Below are 17,079 nucleotides of genomic sequence, written 5' to 3'. Positions count from 1 at the left end.
ATTATTTTTAAAATACAAGTAATAAGAAAAATAAATATATAATAATTTTGTTACTTGGTAGTTATAATTATAAAATACATATTTAAGTTATTTACATTATACTTTTTTTATATAAGAGATAGTATGGCCTATTAGATAAAATGATTAAAACTATTTAAGCATTAAATTAATTATATATCAATTATTATATATATATTATATAAAATAATCAACTAATAAGTGAGATGTTCCTTAATAATAATTTTGTTAATACAAATGATATACTATTAACTAATTATTTTAATACCGAGTAATAATAAAAACCAATAAATAAAATAAGATGTCATAAATGCATATATAAATGAATAAATACTTAAAAATTAATTAATTGACTAATAATAAATAGATAAATTATGTATTAAATAAAAAAGAAGATTGTGATAAATGGTCAAAAATAATTTTTAGTCTAAATAATTATACTCATGTGAAAATTGGGATTATTAATCCCATGAAAAGTGAGTTTGAAAAGAATAATATATGTGTTTGGTAAATTTTATTATAAAAGTATTGTTTTTGTACAAAATGACTAGAAATAAACATTAGTTTAAATTGCTTTTTGTTTATATATTAGGATTTGTGAAAAAATATAAAATGTAATTATCCTTTTGTTAAAATATAATAAGAACTTTAAAAAGTACGATGGTTTATTCAGTAAGTTGCTTATGAAAATAACGCCTATATATTTTTAAAAATTACAATCAAAATGAAAAATCTATGATATAAACAACTTTTTATAAATTGTCAAATACTATTTTGTCAAAACTTATAAAATAAGTTGTTTATAATATTTCAACTTCAATTGCAAATGGGTTTTTAACTTAAAGTAATCCTAAACATACTCTTAAAATAGTTGACAACCCTCACACTACATTGATTATGGATTTTTAAGGAGTAATTTTAAAATACATTAGAGTAATAATTAGTTGAATTTAATAGACAATTAGTAAATAATATTATACATTAAATAATGATTTATGTAATGCAAATAATAATTTTATTAAATTCAATTATATATATCACTCATGTAATAGTTAGTTATTTTATTTGTGATGTGGCATAGATTTTCCTGCTTTTGTGTAATAGTTTACAATAATATAATAATTAATTATTTTTCTCTAATTTTATTCGAGGGATATTTTAGTCATTTTATATTTCATGACATGACAGCCATACCCTTTAGTTCTAGAACCCTTGGTTTGAAGTTTGAAGGGAGGCATGATGGTTTAGGGTTTAAGCATCAAGCTTTTACAATTGCAATAATTTGATTTGATCGAATCCTATGGCAACCCAGTTCTTGATTCAGAGAACATCACCCAAATATCTCTCTCAATTCCTAAGAACCTTTCAACCATTGTTCAATTCAAGTGGCAGAGGCAGGGGCCGATGCAGGGGCTTGGCCTCTCAATCAAATACTGATCTACATAATAACGATGAAGCCGGTACAGCCTCAGCCTCTGCTTTAAGTGTCGACAAGCGGGTTCCCGCCACCGTCATTACTGGGTTTCTCGGTTCTGGCAAGGCAAGGTCACTGTGCCCTTTTTCTATTTTAAAAATTATATAATTGCATTAGATTTTATTTATGACAAATTAAAGAAGTTCTCTTTGTTGTATGCAGACCACTTTGCTTAATCACATTCTGACAGCTCAGCACGGCAAGAGGATTGCTGTTATAGAAAATGAGGTTTTCATTCTTCTACCCCGCCTATATATATATATATACTGGATGAAAATGAAACTGGACAATGATATGATTTGCTTATGATTACAATGGTTGCAGTTTGGTGAGGTGGATATTGATGGATCATTAGTTGCTAGTCATTCCTCGGTGTCCGAAGATATTGTCATGGTTAATAATGGTTGCCTATGCTGTACTGTGCGCGGTGATCTTGTTAAAATGCTTCTCCAGTTGGCTAAGAAGAAACAAGGGCAATTCGATCATATTGTTATAGAAACCACAGGTGTGTAGTTTCTTGGGCCGTTCTACAGTAATTTCTTTATAACAGTTAAATTCACCACAAATCTGTTCTTCTAGTGGACAGTTTGTTTACCCTCTTGCAAATTTTGATAATAATTTACATTGTTTCTTACCCAATATATGGAAAAGAAAAGAGAGTTATTGAAACTGTGAAAGCTTGACTGTTCTGTTTATTTTGTGAACCCTTCTGCAGGTCTTGCCAAGCCAGCTCCTGTTATTGAAACATTTTGTACTGATGAATTGGTTTCACAGTATGTTAAGCTGGACGGTGTTGTTACCTTAGTGGATTCCAAGCATGCCATGCAACATTTAAATGAAGTGAAACCAAGATTTGTAGTGAATGAGGCTGTAGAACAAGTTGCTTATGCTGATCGTATTATTTTGAACAAGGTGCTACAGTTGTAGTTCTCTTTTTGTCTCTGTCCTGTTTGATATCATTTATATATAAGTGGCTCGTGGAAGTATAAAGGTATTCTCTACTCTGTTTATGACATATTTTGTTTGGTGCTGGCAGATAGATTTGGTGACCGAGACTGAATTGGGGAGTTTGACCGAGAGAATTAAGGTATGAGTTTTTTGTTGCCAGTTTTCTTACATTTGTGAAGAAGAGAAAAATAACATAATACTAGATGGCAGTGCTAAATTTCCTAATAGAAGACTGCTTACGTTTTTTGAAATCTTCCAGAGCTTCTTTGTAGAAGCTGACAAATCCAAAGAATATACCTGTTAAAATGTTTGCTTGTTTTTTATGTGTGAATGATCGTGTTCAAGTTGAACCCCTACAACCCAATTGCTTGTGTATTCTGGTTGTGGGTGCACGAATTTTTTCAAGTTGATTGTGTCTTTAACTATGTGAGAAATCTAAAAGAAACAAATGTCGTTCAGTTGTGTCCCTGTCTCATTAGTTTTACCTTTTTGTAAAAATTAACATGAGATTTAGATCTCTTAGCTATCTAGTGTAGTTTATTTTTGGGCTTGGATAGGATTCACTTATACTGTCTTCCCTTTTTCTTCTTTCTACTAATTAAAACGAATCAAAACAACAAAATTGGGTGACCTCTAAATGTTTGTATCTTCTTTTCTCATTGATCCTAACAAGATCATTTTCCATTGAATGTCAAGCATTGGTAGCCCAACTGTTATTGTAAAATAACCTTAACAAATCAACAATGTGAGTGCTTTCAGTAAATATAATACATAAAATTACATATATTGATTTACTTCAAATAAATTCATTGGAGGATGATGGTTCCGATATTTCTACCATCCCCTTAAATGGGAAAAGAAAATTTTCATTCTTGAACAGAAATCATCTTTTATATTTGGCTAGGATAAGCTAAATATTGAAGATGATAGACTTAAGTGGATTTCCTTGTGAATCAATATGAAGCTTTGAGACACAATCAGATTGATGACCTTTAGATCAGTTTATATTTCTTCTTTTCTGCTTCATCAAGGTTTGCTTTCCTGTTGGGTACACTTTTGGCAGCATATTAATGCAATGGCACCGGTCAAGCTAGCTAAATATGGATCTGTTGACATGGATTTTGTTTTGGGAGTAGGAGGTTATGATCTCGAGAGGTCATTATCTATTCCTTTTTGCAGCCATTTATTATATTGCAACTGTTTTGAATTGTTTCTATTTGTTTAATTTTCAATTATATTTTTTCAATTTTTTACTCTTACAATTTCTTTTCCTCTAGTCAGCACAATCAAATTATAAGACATTCATTTTCAAGTTGAATTTTGCAAATAATGCCTGCGAAAACATCATTCCCTGAATTTGCAGAATTGATTCTGAAGTTCACGTAGATAATTCCCATTGTGCAACCCATCATCATGAAAGTGCACATGGTAGTGTTGTTTTCTCTCTTTCCTTCTTCTATCTTCAGTTTTATCTTTATCATGGGAGTTGATGATTTAAATTGAGAAGGAGTAGTGATATGGATGATTATTATGACTTTGAATGATTCTTACTAGAAACGATTTGCATGTAGCCACTGCGGAGAAAATTACCTACAACCATGAACTATATTTTTGTTTGTTTTTAAGTTCTATGTTTAATGACCTCGTTGAATTTAAATTTTGATTTAGGTGCAATACAATGTTGGCAATTATATTTTTGACAAATATATAGTACATTTGACAGTTGCATTATTTCAAGAGTTAGTTTTTCTGGTATTTTGTTTGGTCCATCACATCATTTTGTCTGGATGTTACAGGGCACCATGAAGGGCATCATCATAACCACATGCACGATTCTGCTGTATCAAGTGTTACAATTGTTTCTGAAGGAACGCTTGATCTTGATGAGGTAAATAGTAATTCCCAGGAAAGTTTATTTGTTTTCTTTTGACCCAATTCTTTTGGTTTGTTTCGTGTCATCTAAAATCTTGTTCTCCAAAGAACAGGTGGATGATTGGCTTGAAAGACTGATAGAAGAAAAGGGGGAGGACTTGTATAGAATGAAGGGTATCTTGTCTGTGAGTGGTTCAGAACAGCAATACGTTTTTCAGGTCCTTTCATAAATCTTATAATATTCCTGTAACAGTTGGCGCATTCTGTTAATAACTTTTTTGCGCTTTTCAAATCAAATTTCCTCTAATTCTTTTCTCGCTTCTTTCCTTTGTTATTTTTTACTTCAGGGGGTTCATTCGACCTTGGATGGCTGCCCAGGCAAAGCATGGGGACCCGATGAGAAGAGGATTAACAAGCTTGTATTCATTGGCAGGAACTTGGACGAAACTGCCCTTAGAAAAGGTTTCAAAGGTTGTCTAGCATGATCCAAGAGGCTAGAGCTGGTAAATTTCAAATGTCCTACTGTAAATGAATGTGACAAGATGTGTTGATAGGCATGTGGTAGATTTAGAACCTCAATTATTAGGTTTGAAAATCTGAAACAGCATTAGACATAAATCATGATACATTATATTTGTAACTTAGTTAGATTTGGAATCTGAACTTTAAATATTATAGCAGTCATCCAATCAAGCCTCTCCGGAAAGTCTTGTGAACTGCCAATGGTTTTTTTTTTTTTAAAAAAAATAGCTGAGAAAATCTTAGATTGACTACTCTCCTAACATTGCATCCTGATCCAAAACTTCAATTGGCTATGTTTTGTCTTACATTCACTCTCTCTTCACTAATATATGGGCATAATCTGAATATTTTGTTCAGAACTGATCAAATTTATTTATAAATATTTGGAAGAATATCAATATGGTAAATGTAAGAATATTTAATCTTAGAAATGGGGTGAGGAGTTATCCACTACGTATGTTATATCCTTGAAGTCTAAACCCGGCACAATTAATTAACATGTGGTAAATATTCGATCAGTTTAATAATCATGTCATTTTATGTATATCAACAAGTTAGCTTTTAGGTTTCGGATCATGGAACATGATGCAAGAGCAGAAGGATACAGACAAAACATTACTAGTGTTAATCAAGCTTAATCAGAGCATTATTCTATTGTTTTCTCACTTTAAATTAGTATTATTATTATATATAAATTAAGATTGGATGGATTCGGCTGTGTTTGAATTGTTCTACGGTAAAGCACTAATGATAACCGTATGATCCTAAAAATAAATATTAAATCTATACCTACTAATATAATTTAACGGTTATTATCAATATTTTACAGTAGAACACCTCCACGGTATCCACTGTCATTAAAGTTTAATGCAATCTAAGAAAAGCATGAAGACAAGCAAAGAAGGGACAGATTCATTGGACAAGCTTTCTTTCTTTCCCTCACGGGACCAAGCCTTCACATCCTTCCAATTTGGCCCACGATCGATTATTCTTCAGCCACCTACGACCCCACCGTCCTACCCGCATATATCGACACGTGTCTTCTATACTGGTCCCACCAACCTTCAAATGACTCTTTTGCCCTTCCTTTTATGGGCCCTCCACGTGACCGCTCGAATTTTGTATTAGCTTTGCCTCCCGGAGAATATTCCACGCTGGCTTACGCGGCCATCCCACCGTCAGATCGTCATACACTTTTGACTTTTAAGAAAGATCTGACGGTTAGCAAGAAAAGTAAACGTAGATGAAAGAGGCGGGGATTATAGTTTTCCATTTTATTCTTATTTAAATTTGTTGTATAATACAATGAAATAAAATTTAAAAAAAATGTCACAATCATGTCGCTTGAGATTCGTCGCCGGGCTTCCCTCTACATGTTCTCCATCATAATTAAATATCTTTAAAAAAAAATTCTCACTTTTTGAAGTATTTCCAATCAATTAATATAGAGCTTGAAACAGTTGAAAATAGCTTTGTTCTTATTATTGTTTGTTGATGTTCATTCGAAGAAGAAAGAAATGGAAAGAAGTGCTTATGTGAGTTATCCGTACGAGAACGGAGTAATGATGACAAGGGACCCGAAGCCAAGGCTCAGATGGACGGCTGACCTTCACGATCGCTTTGTCGATGCCGTCACCAAACTCGGCGGCCCCGACAGTCAGTCACTCTTAACCTTTCCTCATCCTTCGTCTACATATATTTGCTTAATTATGCTTCTTTTTTTTTTTCTTTTTGGTTTATTATATTCATGCGATATTAGTGTAATTTGAAAGTGAGTTCATGTGTATGTATGTGTATAGAAGCAACTCCGAAGTCGGTGTTGAGATTGATGGGATTAAAGGGCTTAACCTTGTACCATTTAAAGAGCCACCTACAGGTACAATTTGGTCCATTACATCAATATAGCGTAATGGTCATGGCGATTCACTGTTTTCTAGATATGATGACAAAGTTTTTTTTTTTTTTTTTTCTTTTAAGATAATTATGTCAATATTCAATAATTTTCTAAGATCATTCAGGAAAATATAGGAATCTGCATGGCTATTCTCTCAAATTACGGCTAGGATGTCAGTGTCCTATCGCCATTTGTGTTAGGTTTGATTTTGTCCGTTTGTTAAGCCAATTAGCGTTCAAAATTTCTGGACAGAAGTATAGACTGGGTCAACAGACACGGAGACAACACGGTGCGGATCAACACAAAGAGAATAATGGTGGTAAGTAATTTGTCAAAGCATAGAACTTGATTATGCACGATCAAACTGAATGCTGGTGGTGCACTTGCGTTTTAGCAAAGTTTCAATGAGGTCCAAAGTGATTTGTCACCTAATGAAATACTATATTAGTCTATTTTTTTTTTTAATATCTCACTTCAATTCTGGTATGATTAGAAGCCCATTGGGACCATCCTTGACCAGCAGAATTGCAATGGGTAGCTTGAAAATAAATTTAAAAAATTAAAAAAAAAATTACTCGAAAGAAAGGAGAAATCTATCAGAGTTTGTTACGAGCAGAAATTAGTTCTCTTTCTTTAAAATTAAGAAACGGATGTCAGAATTACCCAATTAAAAGATGGGTTTTCAAATGATTAAATTATTCTTATGTGTTATGTTTAACAACTAAAGGATATTTATTAATAATTAAAAAATAAAAAGTGTAGGGTGTCCATTTTATTGGGCCATAATAAGGACTTATTTTATACAAATTTTGGAAATGTGGACCTTGTTAAAATTTTACTAAAATTCAGGTGCTGGCAAGCAAATTCATAAAATTCACGCCGCTTTGGTTGTAATTTTTTGCTTGGTTGATCCTTTTTTAATCTTTATTTTAACGTTTAGCATCTTTATCTGCCAATCAATATACCAAATCTCATGCTAATGCCTAGTCTTATTTGAATTCAAGGGAGTTCATTTGTAAATTTCTGTAATGGTTCTCTGGCTACTGGCATGACATCATCCAGAGGAGATGAGGGTCAAGGGTATGTGTAACATCAATGTTGTGGCTAGTTTTTATAAATTAATTTTTTACCCCCATATAATTACAATTATAATATCCACTGTGATTTTAATAAATGTGATCCAATAAAATCAGAGAAATCCCAATTTCAGAAGCACTCAAGTGTCAGGCGGAAGTACAGCAGAGATTACAAGAGCAGCTTGAGGTATTTATATCTATTGTTAATTGTACACCAAATTTTGCTGATTTGTATAATTAGACTCTTTAAGATACATTGTCTAATTATATGTGTTACACAATAGGTGCAAGAGAGATTACAAATGAGAATAGAAGCACAGGGCAAATACTTGCAAGCTATATTACATAAAGCTCAGAAGAGCCTCTCGTTTGATAGCAGTGTGACTGGTAATGTTAATGAAGCAGCTGCGAGAGATCAATTAACAACCTTCAATTTGGCAATATCGAATCTCATGGAGAGCATGAACGAGCAAGACAGGAAAGGGAACACGACAGAGTTTAATGACATGATAAAGAAGGCCAACGCCAATGGCTCGAGTTTTCGAGTTCAAGGAGATTGCGGCGAGAGAGAAGGTAATGAAGATGATAATAAGCATAAGGTTGATGGAGGGTCAATTCATTTTGATTTGAATGCCAAAGGGAGCTATGATTTCAATGGTATTGCTGCCAATGGGATTGAATTAGGACCCAGTACTATGCTTTCGTATAATTAAGAGATAAATTTGCAAATATAGGCCAACTTCATAGCTTCATATATATGTTTTTCCTTTTTTTTTTTTAAATTGAGTATAGAATCTGGCTGATGTGGATGCTTTGCTGATGTGGCTGCCAGCTTAGCAGTTAACGAAATAGAAAATGAGCAGAGTTAATTTGGCGAAAAACGTTTGTTAGAGTGCTCGTGTGTTTTGTGATAATTTTTTATTAAGTTTTCTTGTTACAAAATGTTCATTAGCTCTATATAATAACTATAGGATCCAAGTCATTGTAGATTTTACTGAATAATCGTCAATGGAAATTCACTTTTCTTATTTCCTCTGTTTTTCTTCCTCATTTTCCTTCCAAATAAAGCTTTAGATTATGGTACCAACTTGTTCAATTGGTAAAAATTTTTGAGTTGAAATATGGGCTAGGATAATTAAACTCCCCTCACATAAGTAGTTATGATCCAGATGAGGGAATTCTTATCATATTCAAATTAGTTTGCTTATAGTCTAAATGTTTATTGTTCTTTTCTTGCTAGTTAAGGAATTTGTTTTCTTTTTTCTTTATTGTTTGGGATAATTACTAAGTAGTATAAACAACACTCTCTTGTAGTCTTTGAAGGTACTTCGAGTTTGATAATAATTACAATTTTTTTAATACTATGAGTGAATATTTTGAGATTAGTTAATTTTCGATATTATGCCGAATCAGTGAGTCTTAACCCTCTAGATTCACGATATACTTTTGAATTAACGTGAATTTAAACCGTTCCTTTATTCGGATATTTTCTAATATTAATAGAATATTAAAATATTAAATTTCGATTGCATCAAGGCATGTAGTTAAAATAATAATAATAATCATAATAATAAAATAAAAGCAAAAATCAATAAGAAAGCTTTAGATTCTTTCATGGAATGAAAGACTTGTGGCTAAGATCTGCGTACACAAAAGAACATAGAAATGACAAGAATAGAGAAGCTGAAAATTTATTTTACAGTCCAAAAGAAACTCAAACATATAAGAAAACAAAGCTTTAGATTCTTTCACGGAATGAAAGACTAATGGCTAAGATTTGCGGGCACACGGAAAATAAAAATAAGGAGAATACAGGAGCTGAAAATTTATTTTGCAGTCCAAAAGCGAAATACAAACATATAACATTTAAAACTCCTACTGAATTGATATTGCTCACAGATATTGCTTTAAATAGTCATCCATTCGAGTATATTTGACCTCTGGATAGAGCTTTGAAGCTTCTTCTTGTCCTTCCCCTATTTCGAAATTTGTTAAACAACCTTCATAAAATATGTGATGGAAATGTCCCACCCCCACTTGTCCAGCATAGTCCATTTCTGCAGTAATCCAATACATCAAATTAATAATAGTATGAAGTACAAAACCACTCACTGGTTGAGTAACGAGCAACTCATTGCCTCGCTCTCAAAAGCAAGGGCTCAGGTTTTCAGATTATGCAGTTAATAAGCTAATTTGGGAAGTTAATATAATCCCAAAAAGAAGTATTAAAAATTATTCCACCATTTTTAAACTTATATACCTTTCATGGTGGCTAGGAATTGGTCATTAGGAATGTGAACCTTTTCTAGCTGCTTCCCCGCGAGCTTTTCCCAAATTTCAACTAATTGTCTCTGAGTCAGAATGTTTTCCGGTGGCCTCAAGTAAACCGTTTTGTTTATCGTTCGAGGATCGTCTATGGTCTTAATTGTATATGTGGCAATATCATCCTCGTCCATAAATACAACTGCATGCATATAATTAAAGAATAATTGTGTATATATTAATGTTACTCGTTTATCGATGGAAAATTTATCAAACAGACTTGTCACGCGGACCAAACACGTACCTTTAACATTGCCGTCTCCGTAGATGCACACTTTTTCTTTCGGAGGGAGGAGTGTGACCATCTGAGAAAGGTTGCCGGCGAAGTAACCGGCGAAACAATTGGCGGACACATAAGTGAAGGGGATTTTGGCTTCTTGGATTGCCCTTCTCACTACCATTTTCTCATCAAATGTTACTCTTCCTGGTTCAAGTGCATTTTCCATTCTAGCTGGATCTATACCAAACTCTGATGGCAAGAAACGCTATACAAACTCATATAGCATAATTCAATTAGTCATTCTATTGTTTACATACATACATACATGCATACATACATACATACATACATATATATTTGACATGTAAAATCAATCAAAATTTGATTTTCTTTTCATTTTATTAGTTATAAATAGATTTTGTAGAAAAGACTACACCCGCGCTAGCGAAGCTACAATCATTACCAATTATCTTATTCTTATACTCTCTTGAAAATGTGAAAATGTGAGACATATGACGATGATATAATGTTAATTGTCATATCAATTTATATAGATGAATAAAATTTGTATATATTTATCATGTATCATTGTTCAAAAAGGGCGAATATATATATATATATATATATATACACACACAAACACTCTTTTATAGTTGTTATATCTCTAATTAATAAATTTCTTTTTAATTTCACTTTCAGTTATAACTTCTATGAATTTTGGACATTTAAATTTTCAATTATGAGAAAATAATGAGTATTCTACGTAAAACAGTTGAGTGAGACTAAAGATTTGACAAATGAAAAATCTAAGAAGAGAGGCTTTTATGATGGAAATTAACATTTCACCTACTTAAAGTGGACTAACTGATTGATTTCATTTTGTTTGATTGCGACATATAATGACCTGAATTTTGGAAATGTTAATTTTTTAGAGATTAACAAAAGATGTGGAATGAGTGACCCATTTATTTTCCTTTTTTTTTTTGCTGATTGTATATTTATTTGACTTTATTCTTTGTATGCTTCTTTATATAATTATATTGCCTGTATCTTTCTTCCAGAAACTGGAATAAAAACCAAAAAATTGATAAATATGTTGATTTTAAAACAAGTCCTAATCAAAATGATTTGGATAATTTATTTATTTTCTTAAAGTCGTACAAAACACTAACACCAAAGGAGAAAGGACAATTTCCTCCGGTGATAATTGCGAAAGCATGTTACTTTGCAAATAATAATATTAGTGATCCAAACAATTAGTCTTAATTTAAATCTCAACTTATCTAATATTCATCTATTATAAAAAATTGATATTAATCTTATTAATTATAAAATTCACCATCCAATAATAAATGACACGTAGCAGCTGAGACTTTAAGTTAAAATTTAACTATTAATATCCATAAATTATTTTGTCAGTTGCATTATATGATATTTAATGAGTAGTGTATCAATTTACAAGCATTAATTAATTAATTATTTACTTTCAAATCCACTAACTATTTGTTTCGTCCAAAATTGTCGATTTGTCGTTGTCATCATCCTTAAATCTTTTTGACTTTATTTAATTAAATTCCGGTCACCAAAAAATACTCATCTGCGTCTTTATATATACCGACCTATTGAAATTCAGAACATAAGAGATGATATCGTTCCTGATCAGCTGTGAGTGACACTTATTTTCTTCTCAGAAATATGTATAGTCAATTGGTGGGACTCTTTTTAATTAAAATTTTGACAGAAATTAATTCTTACTTGTTTATCTCTATCTATTTACCTAATTGTAGGAGCGATGACAGCATCAAATCTGACTTTTGACTTAAATATTTATTATTAGATTCCATGATATGATAGATAAGAATTTATATCAAAATATTAAGTAAAATGTTTAAGTCAAAGTAACTTTACCATCTATATCAATTTGGATTTTTATTTAATGGATCCATTCAATCCAATAATAGATAAATCATAAATTAAATAATATTGTTTCACTTAAAATCTATACCGTTATATTGAATAAATCGATAGATGAAAATTTAAGTCACTACTAACTTACAAATTTAAGTTAACTCATCCCCTGGTACAGACCAAATAAGCCTCATTAATAATCTTTTTAAAATTTTCATTTTACCATTTAAGAGAGAAAAGTACAACAAATTTAACAGTAAATACAGTAGACAATAATTTTAGCTCCAAAAATTTAGTACAAATGATAAAATTAAAAGGTATAACTAACTATAAAATTAAAAGATATACATCTTGTTTAAAGCATTAAATTTCATTAAAAAATTTTATTAAACGGAATAATTCAATTTAACTATTCCTATGGTGTAAGAAATACAATTTTGCCTTTTTCTGGTAACAAATACAAAATACTAGTAAAATGTAAAACAAATAGAATAATTTTTTTTAAAGGGAAAAAGATACCGACACCCTTAAGATTTAGAAAAACGATCATGTAAACCTCCAAATTTTTAATAAGAGGTATCACAACTCCTTTTTACTATAATATTAGTAGATAGTAACTAAAAAAATCAACTTAAAATTTTTTAATGAATATAAATATAATCTAAATGGTATAACTTCTCTAGCACTAATAGTATTAGTATATTTTTTAATATAAAAATAATTTTTAAAATGTAAATTATTATATTTATTTTAATAATATATTTGTATTTAGTATAAAAAGTTAAAATGATTTTTTGAGTTAAATAGATTTACAATTAATAAAACATATCTCATGTATTAATAATATTAAAATATTTTTAAATATTGAAATATTTTATCATATTTTTATTTATTTTAACACATTAGAGTTAATTTTTTTCAGTTAAAAGAATTAAAGAATATTACAGTAAAAATGAGTTTTGGTGTTCCTGATTAAAAAATATATGAGAGTCAACATAATTTTTTTTTTAAGTTTAAGAGAATAAGTATCCTTTTCCCCAAAAAAAAAATTGTAATAAAAAGTTCAAATTTTCTTCTTTGATAAACGTTCTAACTTGAATTTTAGAATTTACATAAGTGGTTGTCCTAAATTTAAGAGTAATTACAGATAAATTGGATTATTCATGAATATTCCTTTTGATAGCCCAAAAAGAGCAATATAAAATAACAAATAATTAATTAAAACAGGAAAAAAGTATCATACCCTCGTTTAACTTCCTCTTCTTGTAACCATGAAAGAATCAAGAATGCAAAAATATAGACGGAAAAGAAAAATAAAAGAACAAAGCGGTACCTTAACATTTCCAGCTTCTCTGATGGCATCAACAAGCTTGAGCTGCATCGTAATGTTGTGACTCCTGAAATGAACCCCAGAGATGGTGCAAATTACAACATCGACTCGTTTAACAGCTTCAACGAGGCTGTGATGATCAGAAAACGAGGCCTCAATCAAGTGAGCTCCTTGCTTCTTAAATGATAAAAGCATTTGTAACTTGTCAATATCAAGGCCAATATCAGGCCTTTGAAGAACATAAGTTTCATGGCCTTGAGCTAAGCTTGCCTTCACTATCCTCCTTCCAATATAACCTGTCCCTCCCACTACGAGCACCTTGCTCTTTCCCATTCTCTTCTTCTTCTTTAATTTTGCCTATTAGCTTCAGTATTTCACACAATCAAAAGGCTATACGCATGTTTATTTATAAAAGCGAGAATGACATTTAGGTCCCTAATGTTTTTCATTATTATTATTTAGATCCTTCTTTTTTTAATTATTTGTTTACTATCGTGTACTTAGCTGTCACTCGAATGTAGATGACATCTTTATGAAAACGTAGCCAGAAAGGATATTGGGTTTTATCTTAGAAAGTACAATACATATATTGATAAGTATAGTCTAGTATGCCAGTCCAAACTAGTCTAGACGTATCAAAGCTGAAGTTCAATATGGGAATTTAAGGATAAACAGATAGGTGTTTGACTAAAAATTAATATTGTATATTAAAAGCAAGCAATAACAACAGAATTAATATTGTATATTAAAAAGTCACAATTATTCTTCAACAATAAAATTGTACATATAAGACAAGTAATTACAACAGAATGCGATCGATAAAAATGAAAAGTTCTGGGACCTAAGAGTCATTTTGTTTTGGTGTTGGTTAACACTCAAGTCGTCCGGTGTAAGTTACTCGATCTGAAGTTGTTGCCGCAAGTATTTATTTACAACAGAATGGGTTGGTGAACGAGTTGCCCCTTTATGTTGTTGCAAATAAAAAGCAAGCAAGCCATTCGGTGCAAGTTATCTCAAGTTGGTGCTCATAATGCAATAATTACTATTCCATTATAAAATATTTAAGAGTGGGGTGGGTGGATGTGTATTTTCCAAAAAGTCACAGATAATTAAGTAACTAAATTAAAAATATATGTGAAACCAGTCGTTATATAATTGGATTACTAAATTAAATACATCTACTTTGCAGTAATCCCACGAGTAATTTCTGATTGAGACAGCTAGTAAGAGCATCTCCAAAAGGGTCTTTAAATTTTACTCTTTAAATTTCAATTTGCTTACTGATGTGGCAAATAAGTGTATAAAAAAATATAATCCCCTCCAAAAGACTCACCAAATAAGAATAAATTAATATTATTTTAATCAAATCTTTCCCACAATCAAATTGAATTGTTATTATATTTTTTAAAAGAAACATAAATAATAATTATTGCAGTCTTATCTTTTCAATAAATAATAATAAAATATTAATAGAAGAGGGAGAAACTCACTCGGCAATATTGAAGAGTGAGAAACAAATCTATTTGAAGAATTTAAATGAACGTGTCTTTTGGAGTGTTTAATATTGATATGACTCTTTAAATAAGAAGTATAATCTTATTTAAAGAGACTTTTGGAGATGCTCTAACTCTCTCTTCAGTTTCAAAAAGTCACATAAAGCCGTTAGTGTTAATACTTTGTTAAAGAATATGTTAATTAATTAACTCCAAGTGTTAGAAATTTGTTAAAGGATCACAGTAATTCATTTATAATTACTTTAAATGAATTTTTTTACCCTAAATTATGTGAGAAAATAATGGTGGTTATTGTTTTTTGTATTTTCATTTATGTTCTTAAATGATCGGTTTTTAGTATTTTAATAGTTCTCACATTATTTTACTAACTATTATGAAAAGCAAAGACGTATAGTCAATCAATAAGGGTAATTTTTAAAAGCTTCCCTAAGGTTTGAGGTAGTTGCAAGTAGATAGCGAAGATTGGTTTATTTGTAAACACCCCATTATGTTTTTATCTCGTTTAATCATTGTTTAGATAACTGGGGCCATTTATGACATATCGTGAGAAAACCAAAAGTTTGCAACATCTATTGCCTCGAGCACAAGGCCTTGCCTCTTGAGTCACTCTGCTCTGAGATCCAAACTTCTTAGGTTTTCAAAAATCTTGGATTGAATGAGTTGAAGCTCATTGTTAACAAAGTTGGTATTATTAGACTCATTAACACTTGACCCATAAAGACATCTTTGTTGAATCTAATTAAAGAAGCTATTGAGTACGCAGATTGTTCTGTTAAACTCTTTAAACAATTGGAGTTATAGAGAATCTTTTCAAGTAATGAAAAAACCTTTGATTTAAGCATTAAATCTTACAACTTGCGATTGAATCCTTGGAAGGCTTGGTCCTTGAACTGAGTTAGTAGCTTCACCAACTTGTCCTTGTTGCCACCATCTCCATCTAGATCTTCAAAGTGTTCGTGAGCCTTTCAACGTGTTCTTTGTCAATCCAGGCTTGGATTTCAGTCTCGATGGAGTCGACGACTCGAAAAATATGGAGTAAGTTGAGGCTTGCCGTGTCAAGAAGATTTTGAGGCTATTGCGCCTGCGGGATCTAAGAAGGGTTTGGACGAGGGTTTTGAGGTTGGTGAGGTATTGAGAAAGAGAGTGGAGAAATATAGGTCTTTGGAGAGGAGGGCATTAGATTCGGTCTTGAGCTCGAGCAAAGCTTTAATGGTGGATGAGTTGAACTCGACTAAGTTGGAATTAAGGTGCACTTGGAGGTTGACTGAGGCTTGCTTAAGAGCATCTAGAATGTAGAGCACTCGTGATAGTTGTACCTACACCGATGGGTATTCCATAAACATATTGAATTTGTAAAATTGTTGTTTGGTGCTTAAGAAAATCAAAGAGAAATTGAGAGAGAATGTTCTAGATTGAATCAGAAGAATCTTGAATACAATTTGTTACATTGACCTTCGCTCAATTTATATGTATTAAGCTGCTATAACAGTTTTGCTTAGCTATAACTAAGTTGATCTAAAATAGCCAATTATAAATAGACATATGGCAATTAGCTATACCAAACACACAAAGCTAATATTTTGTTCGACACATAGGCTAAAGCTTTGAAACATTAGCTTAGCTCTTGACACATCAACCAAGCTATATAGATCAGCTAGCATCAACTAACAATTCTTAACATCCCCCTCAAGCTCAACCTGGCAAAGTAAGGTTGAGCTTGCTGCACAAGTAATAGAAGGGATGATAAGATAATGCCTTTGTGAAAATATCTGTAGTTTGATCTGAGCTTGAAATATGTTGAACTTGAAAACTGTTGGCAACAAATTTTTCTCTAATAAAATGAACATCCAGTTTTATATATTTTATTCCTGAATGAAATTTGGGATTATAAGCCGAAGCTGTTGCACTCTGATTGTCACACTAAAGTGTTGGAACAGAAGAGGGTAAGAGAGCTAACTCATGAAGTAATGACTTGATCTAT

General features: G+C 31.4%; 3 protein-coding genes across 4 annotated transcripts; 2 read left to right on the top strand and 1 right to left on the bottom strand.

The window, feature by feature from the left end:
- Window positions 1-1,235: 1,235 nt before the first annotated feature.
- Window positions 1,236-5,028, top strand: LOC102609076 (uncharacterized). Its single transcript, XM_006471377.4, has 10 exons — window positions 1,236-1,558; window positions 1,655-1,720; window positions 1,817-1,997; window positions 2,208-2,404; window positions 2,529-2,579; window positions 3,504-3,595; window positions 3,804-3,868; window positions 4,237-4,328; window positions 4,426-4,530; window positions 4,660-5,028. Exons 1-10 carry the CDS (start codon window positions 1,319-1,321, stop codon window positions 4,795-4,797), a joined length of 1,227 nt encoding a protein of 408 aa, XP_006471440.2. The 5' UTR covers window positions 1,236-1,318; the 3' UTR covers window positions 4,798-5,028.
- Window positions 5,029-6,142: 1,114 nt separating this feature from the next.
- LOC102608580 (myb family transcription factor PHL11) lies at window positions 6,143-8,832 on the top strand. 2 transcript variants are annotated; one of them, XM_052442427.1, is made up of 6 exons: window positions 6,143-6,490; window positions 6,634-6,710; window positions 6,984-7,047; window positions 7,733-7,808; window positions 7,922-7,991; window positions 8,089-8,832. In XM_052442427.1, the coding sequence occupies exons 1-6, from the start codon at window positions 6,352-6,354 to the stop codon at window positions 8,515-8,517; spliced, it is 855 nt and encodes a 284-aa protein (XP_052298387.1). In that variant the 5' UTR covers window positions 6,143-6,351; the 3' UTR covers window positions 8,518-8,832. The 2 variants fall into 2 exon arrangements, with proteins under 2 accessions (XP_052298387.1, XP_052298386.1); XM_052442426.1 differs by having other exon boundaries at window positions 6,144-6,490; window positions 6,981-7,047.
- A 548-nt stretch (window positions 8,833-9,380) lies between these two features.
- Window positions 9,381-13,956, bottom strand: LOC102608287 (isoflavone reductase homolog). The gene is made up of 4 exons (XM_006471374.4): window positions 13,588-13,956; window positions 10,371-10,611; window positions 10,065-10,268; window positions 9,381-9,861 (listed from the first exon to the last, which is right to left on the bottom strand). The coding sequence occupies exons 1-4, from the start codon at window positions 13,915-13,917 to the stop codon at window positions 9,698-9,700; spliced, it is 939 nt and encodes a 312-aa protein (XP_006471437.2). The 5' UTR covers window positions 13,918-13,956; the 3' UTR covers window positions 9,381-9,697.
- Between the last annotated feature and the right edge of the window lie 3,123 nt (window positions 13,957-17,079).

This window comes from Citrus sinensis, chromosome 5 (assembly GCF_022201045.2).
Source record: "Citrus sinensis cultivar Valencia sweet orange chromosome 5, DVS_A1.0, whole genome shotgun sequence".
Classification (NCBI taxonomy): Eukaryota; Viridiplantae; Streptophyta; class Magnoliopsida; order Sapindales; family Rutaceae; genus Citrus; species Citrus sinensis.
The sequence above is the reverse complement of the archived record's forward strand: the minus strand, read 5'-3'. Positions and strand labels throughout refer to the sequence as shown.

What these genes read in the sequence shown, in the direction of transcription:
- LOC102609076 (XM_006471377.4), top strand. Translation starts at nt 1,319, where the DNA reads ATGGCAACCCAGTTCTTGATTCAGAGAACATCACCCAAATATCTCTCT. An exon ending in TTGCTGTTATAGAAAATGAG is followed by an intron (nt 1,721 to 1,816) that starts GTTTTCATTCTT and finishes CAATGGTTGCAG; the next exon opens with TTTGGTGAGGTGGATATTGA. An exon ending in TATTGTTATAGAAACCACAG is followed by an intron (nt 1,998 to 2,207) that starts GTGTGTAGTTTC and finishes ACCCTTCTGCAG; the next exon opens with GTCTTGCCAAGCCAGCTCCT.
- LOC102608287 (XM_006471374.4), bottom strand. Translation starts at nt 13,917, where the DNA reads ATGGGAAAGAGCAAGGTGCTCGTAGTGGGAGGGACAGGTTATATTGGA. An exon ending in CGGAGACGGCAATGTTAAAG is followed by an intron (nt 10,269 to 10,370) that starts GTACGTGTTTGG and finishes ATATGCATGCAG; the next exon opens with TTGTATTTATGGACGAGGAT. An exon ending in ATTCCTAGCCACCATGAAAG is followed by an intron (nt 9,862 to 10,064) that starts GTATATAAGTTT and finishes GGATTACTGCAG; the next exon opens with AAATGGACTATGCTGGACAA.
- LOC102608580 (XM_052442426.1), top strand. Translation starts at nt 6,352, where the DNA reads ATGGAAAGAAGTGCTTATGTGAGTTATCCGTACGAGAACGGAGTAATG. An exon ending in ATTTAAAGAGCCACCTACAG is followed by an intron (nt 6,711 to 6,980) that starts GTACAATTTGGT and finishes ATTTCTGGACAG; the next exon opens with AAGTATAGACTGGGTCAACA. An exon ending in AGAGGAGATGAGGGTCAAGG is followed by an intron (nt 7,809 to 7,921) that starts GTATGTGTAACA and finishes CAATAAAATCAG; the next exon opens with AGAAATCCCAATTTCAGAAG.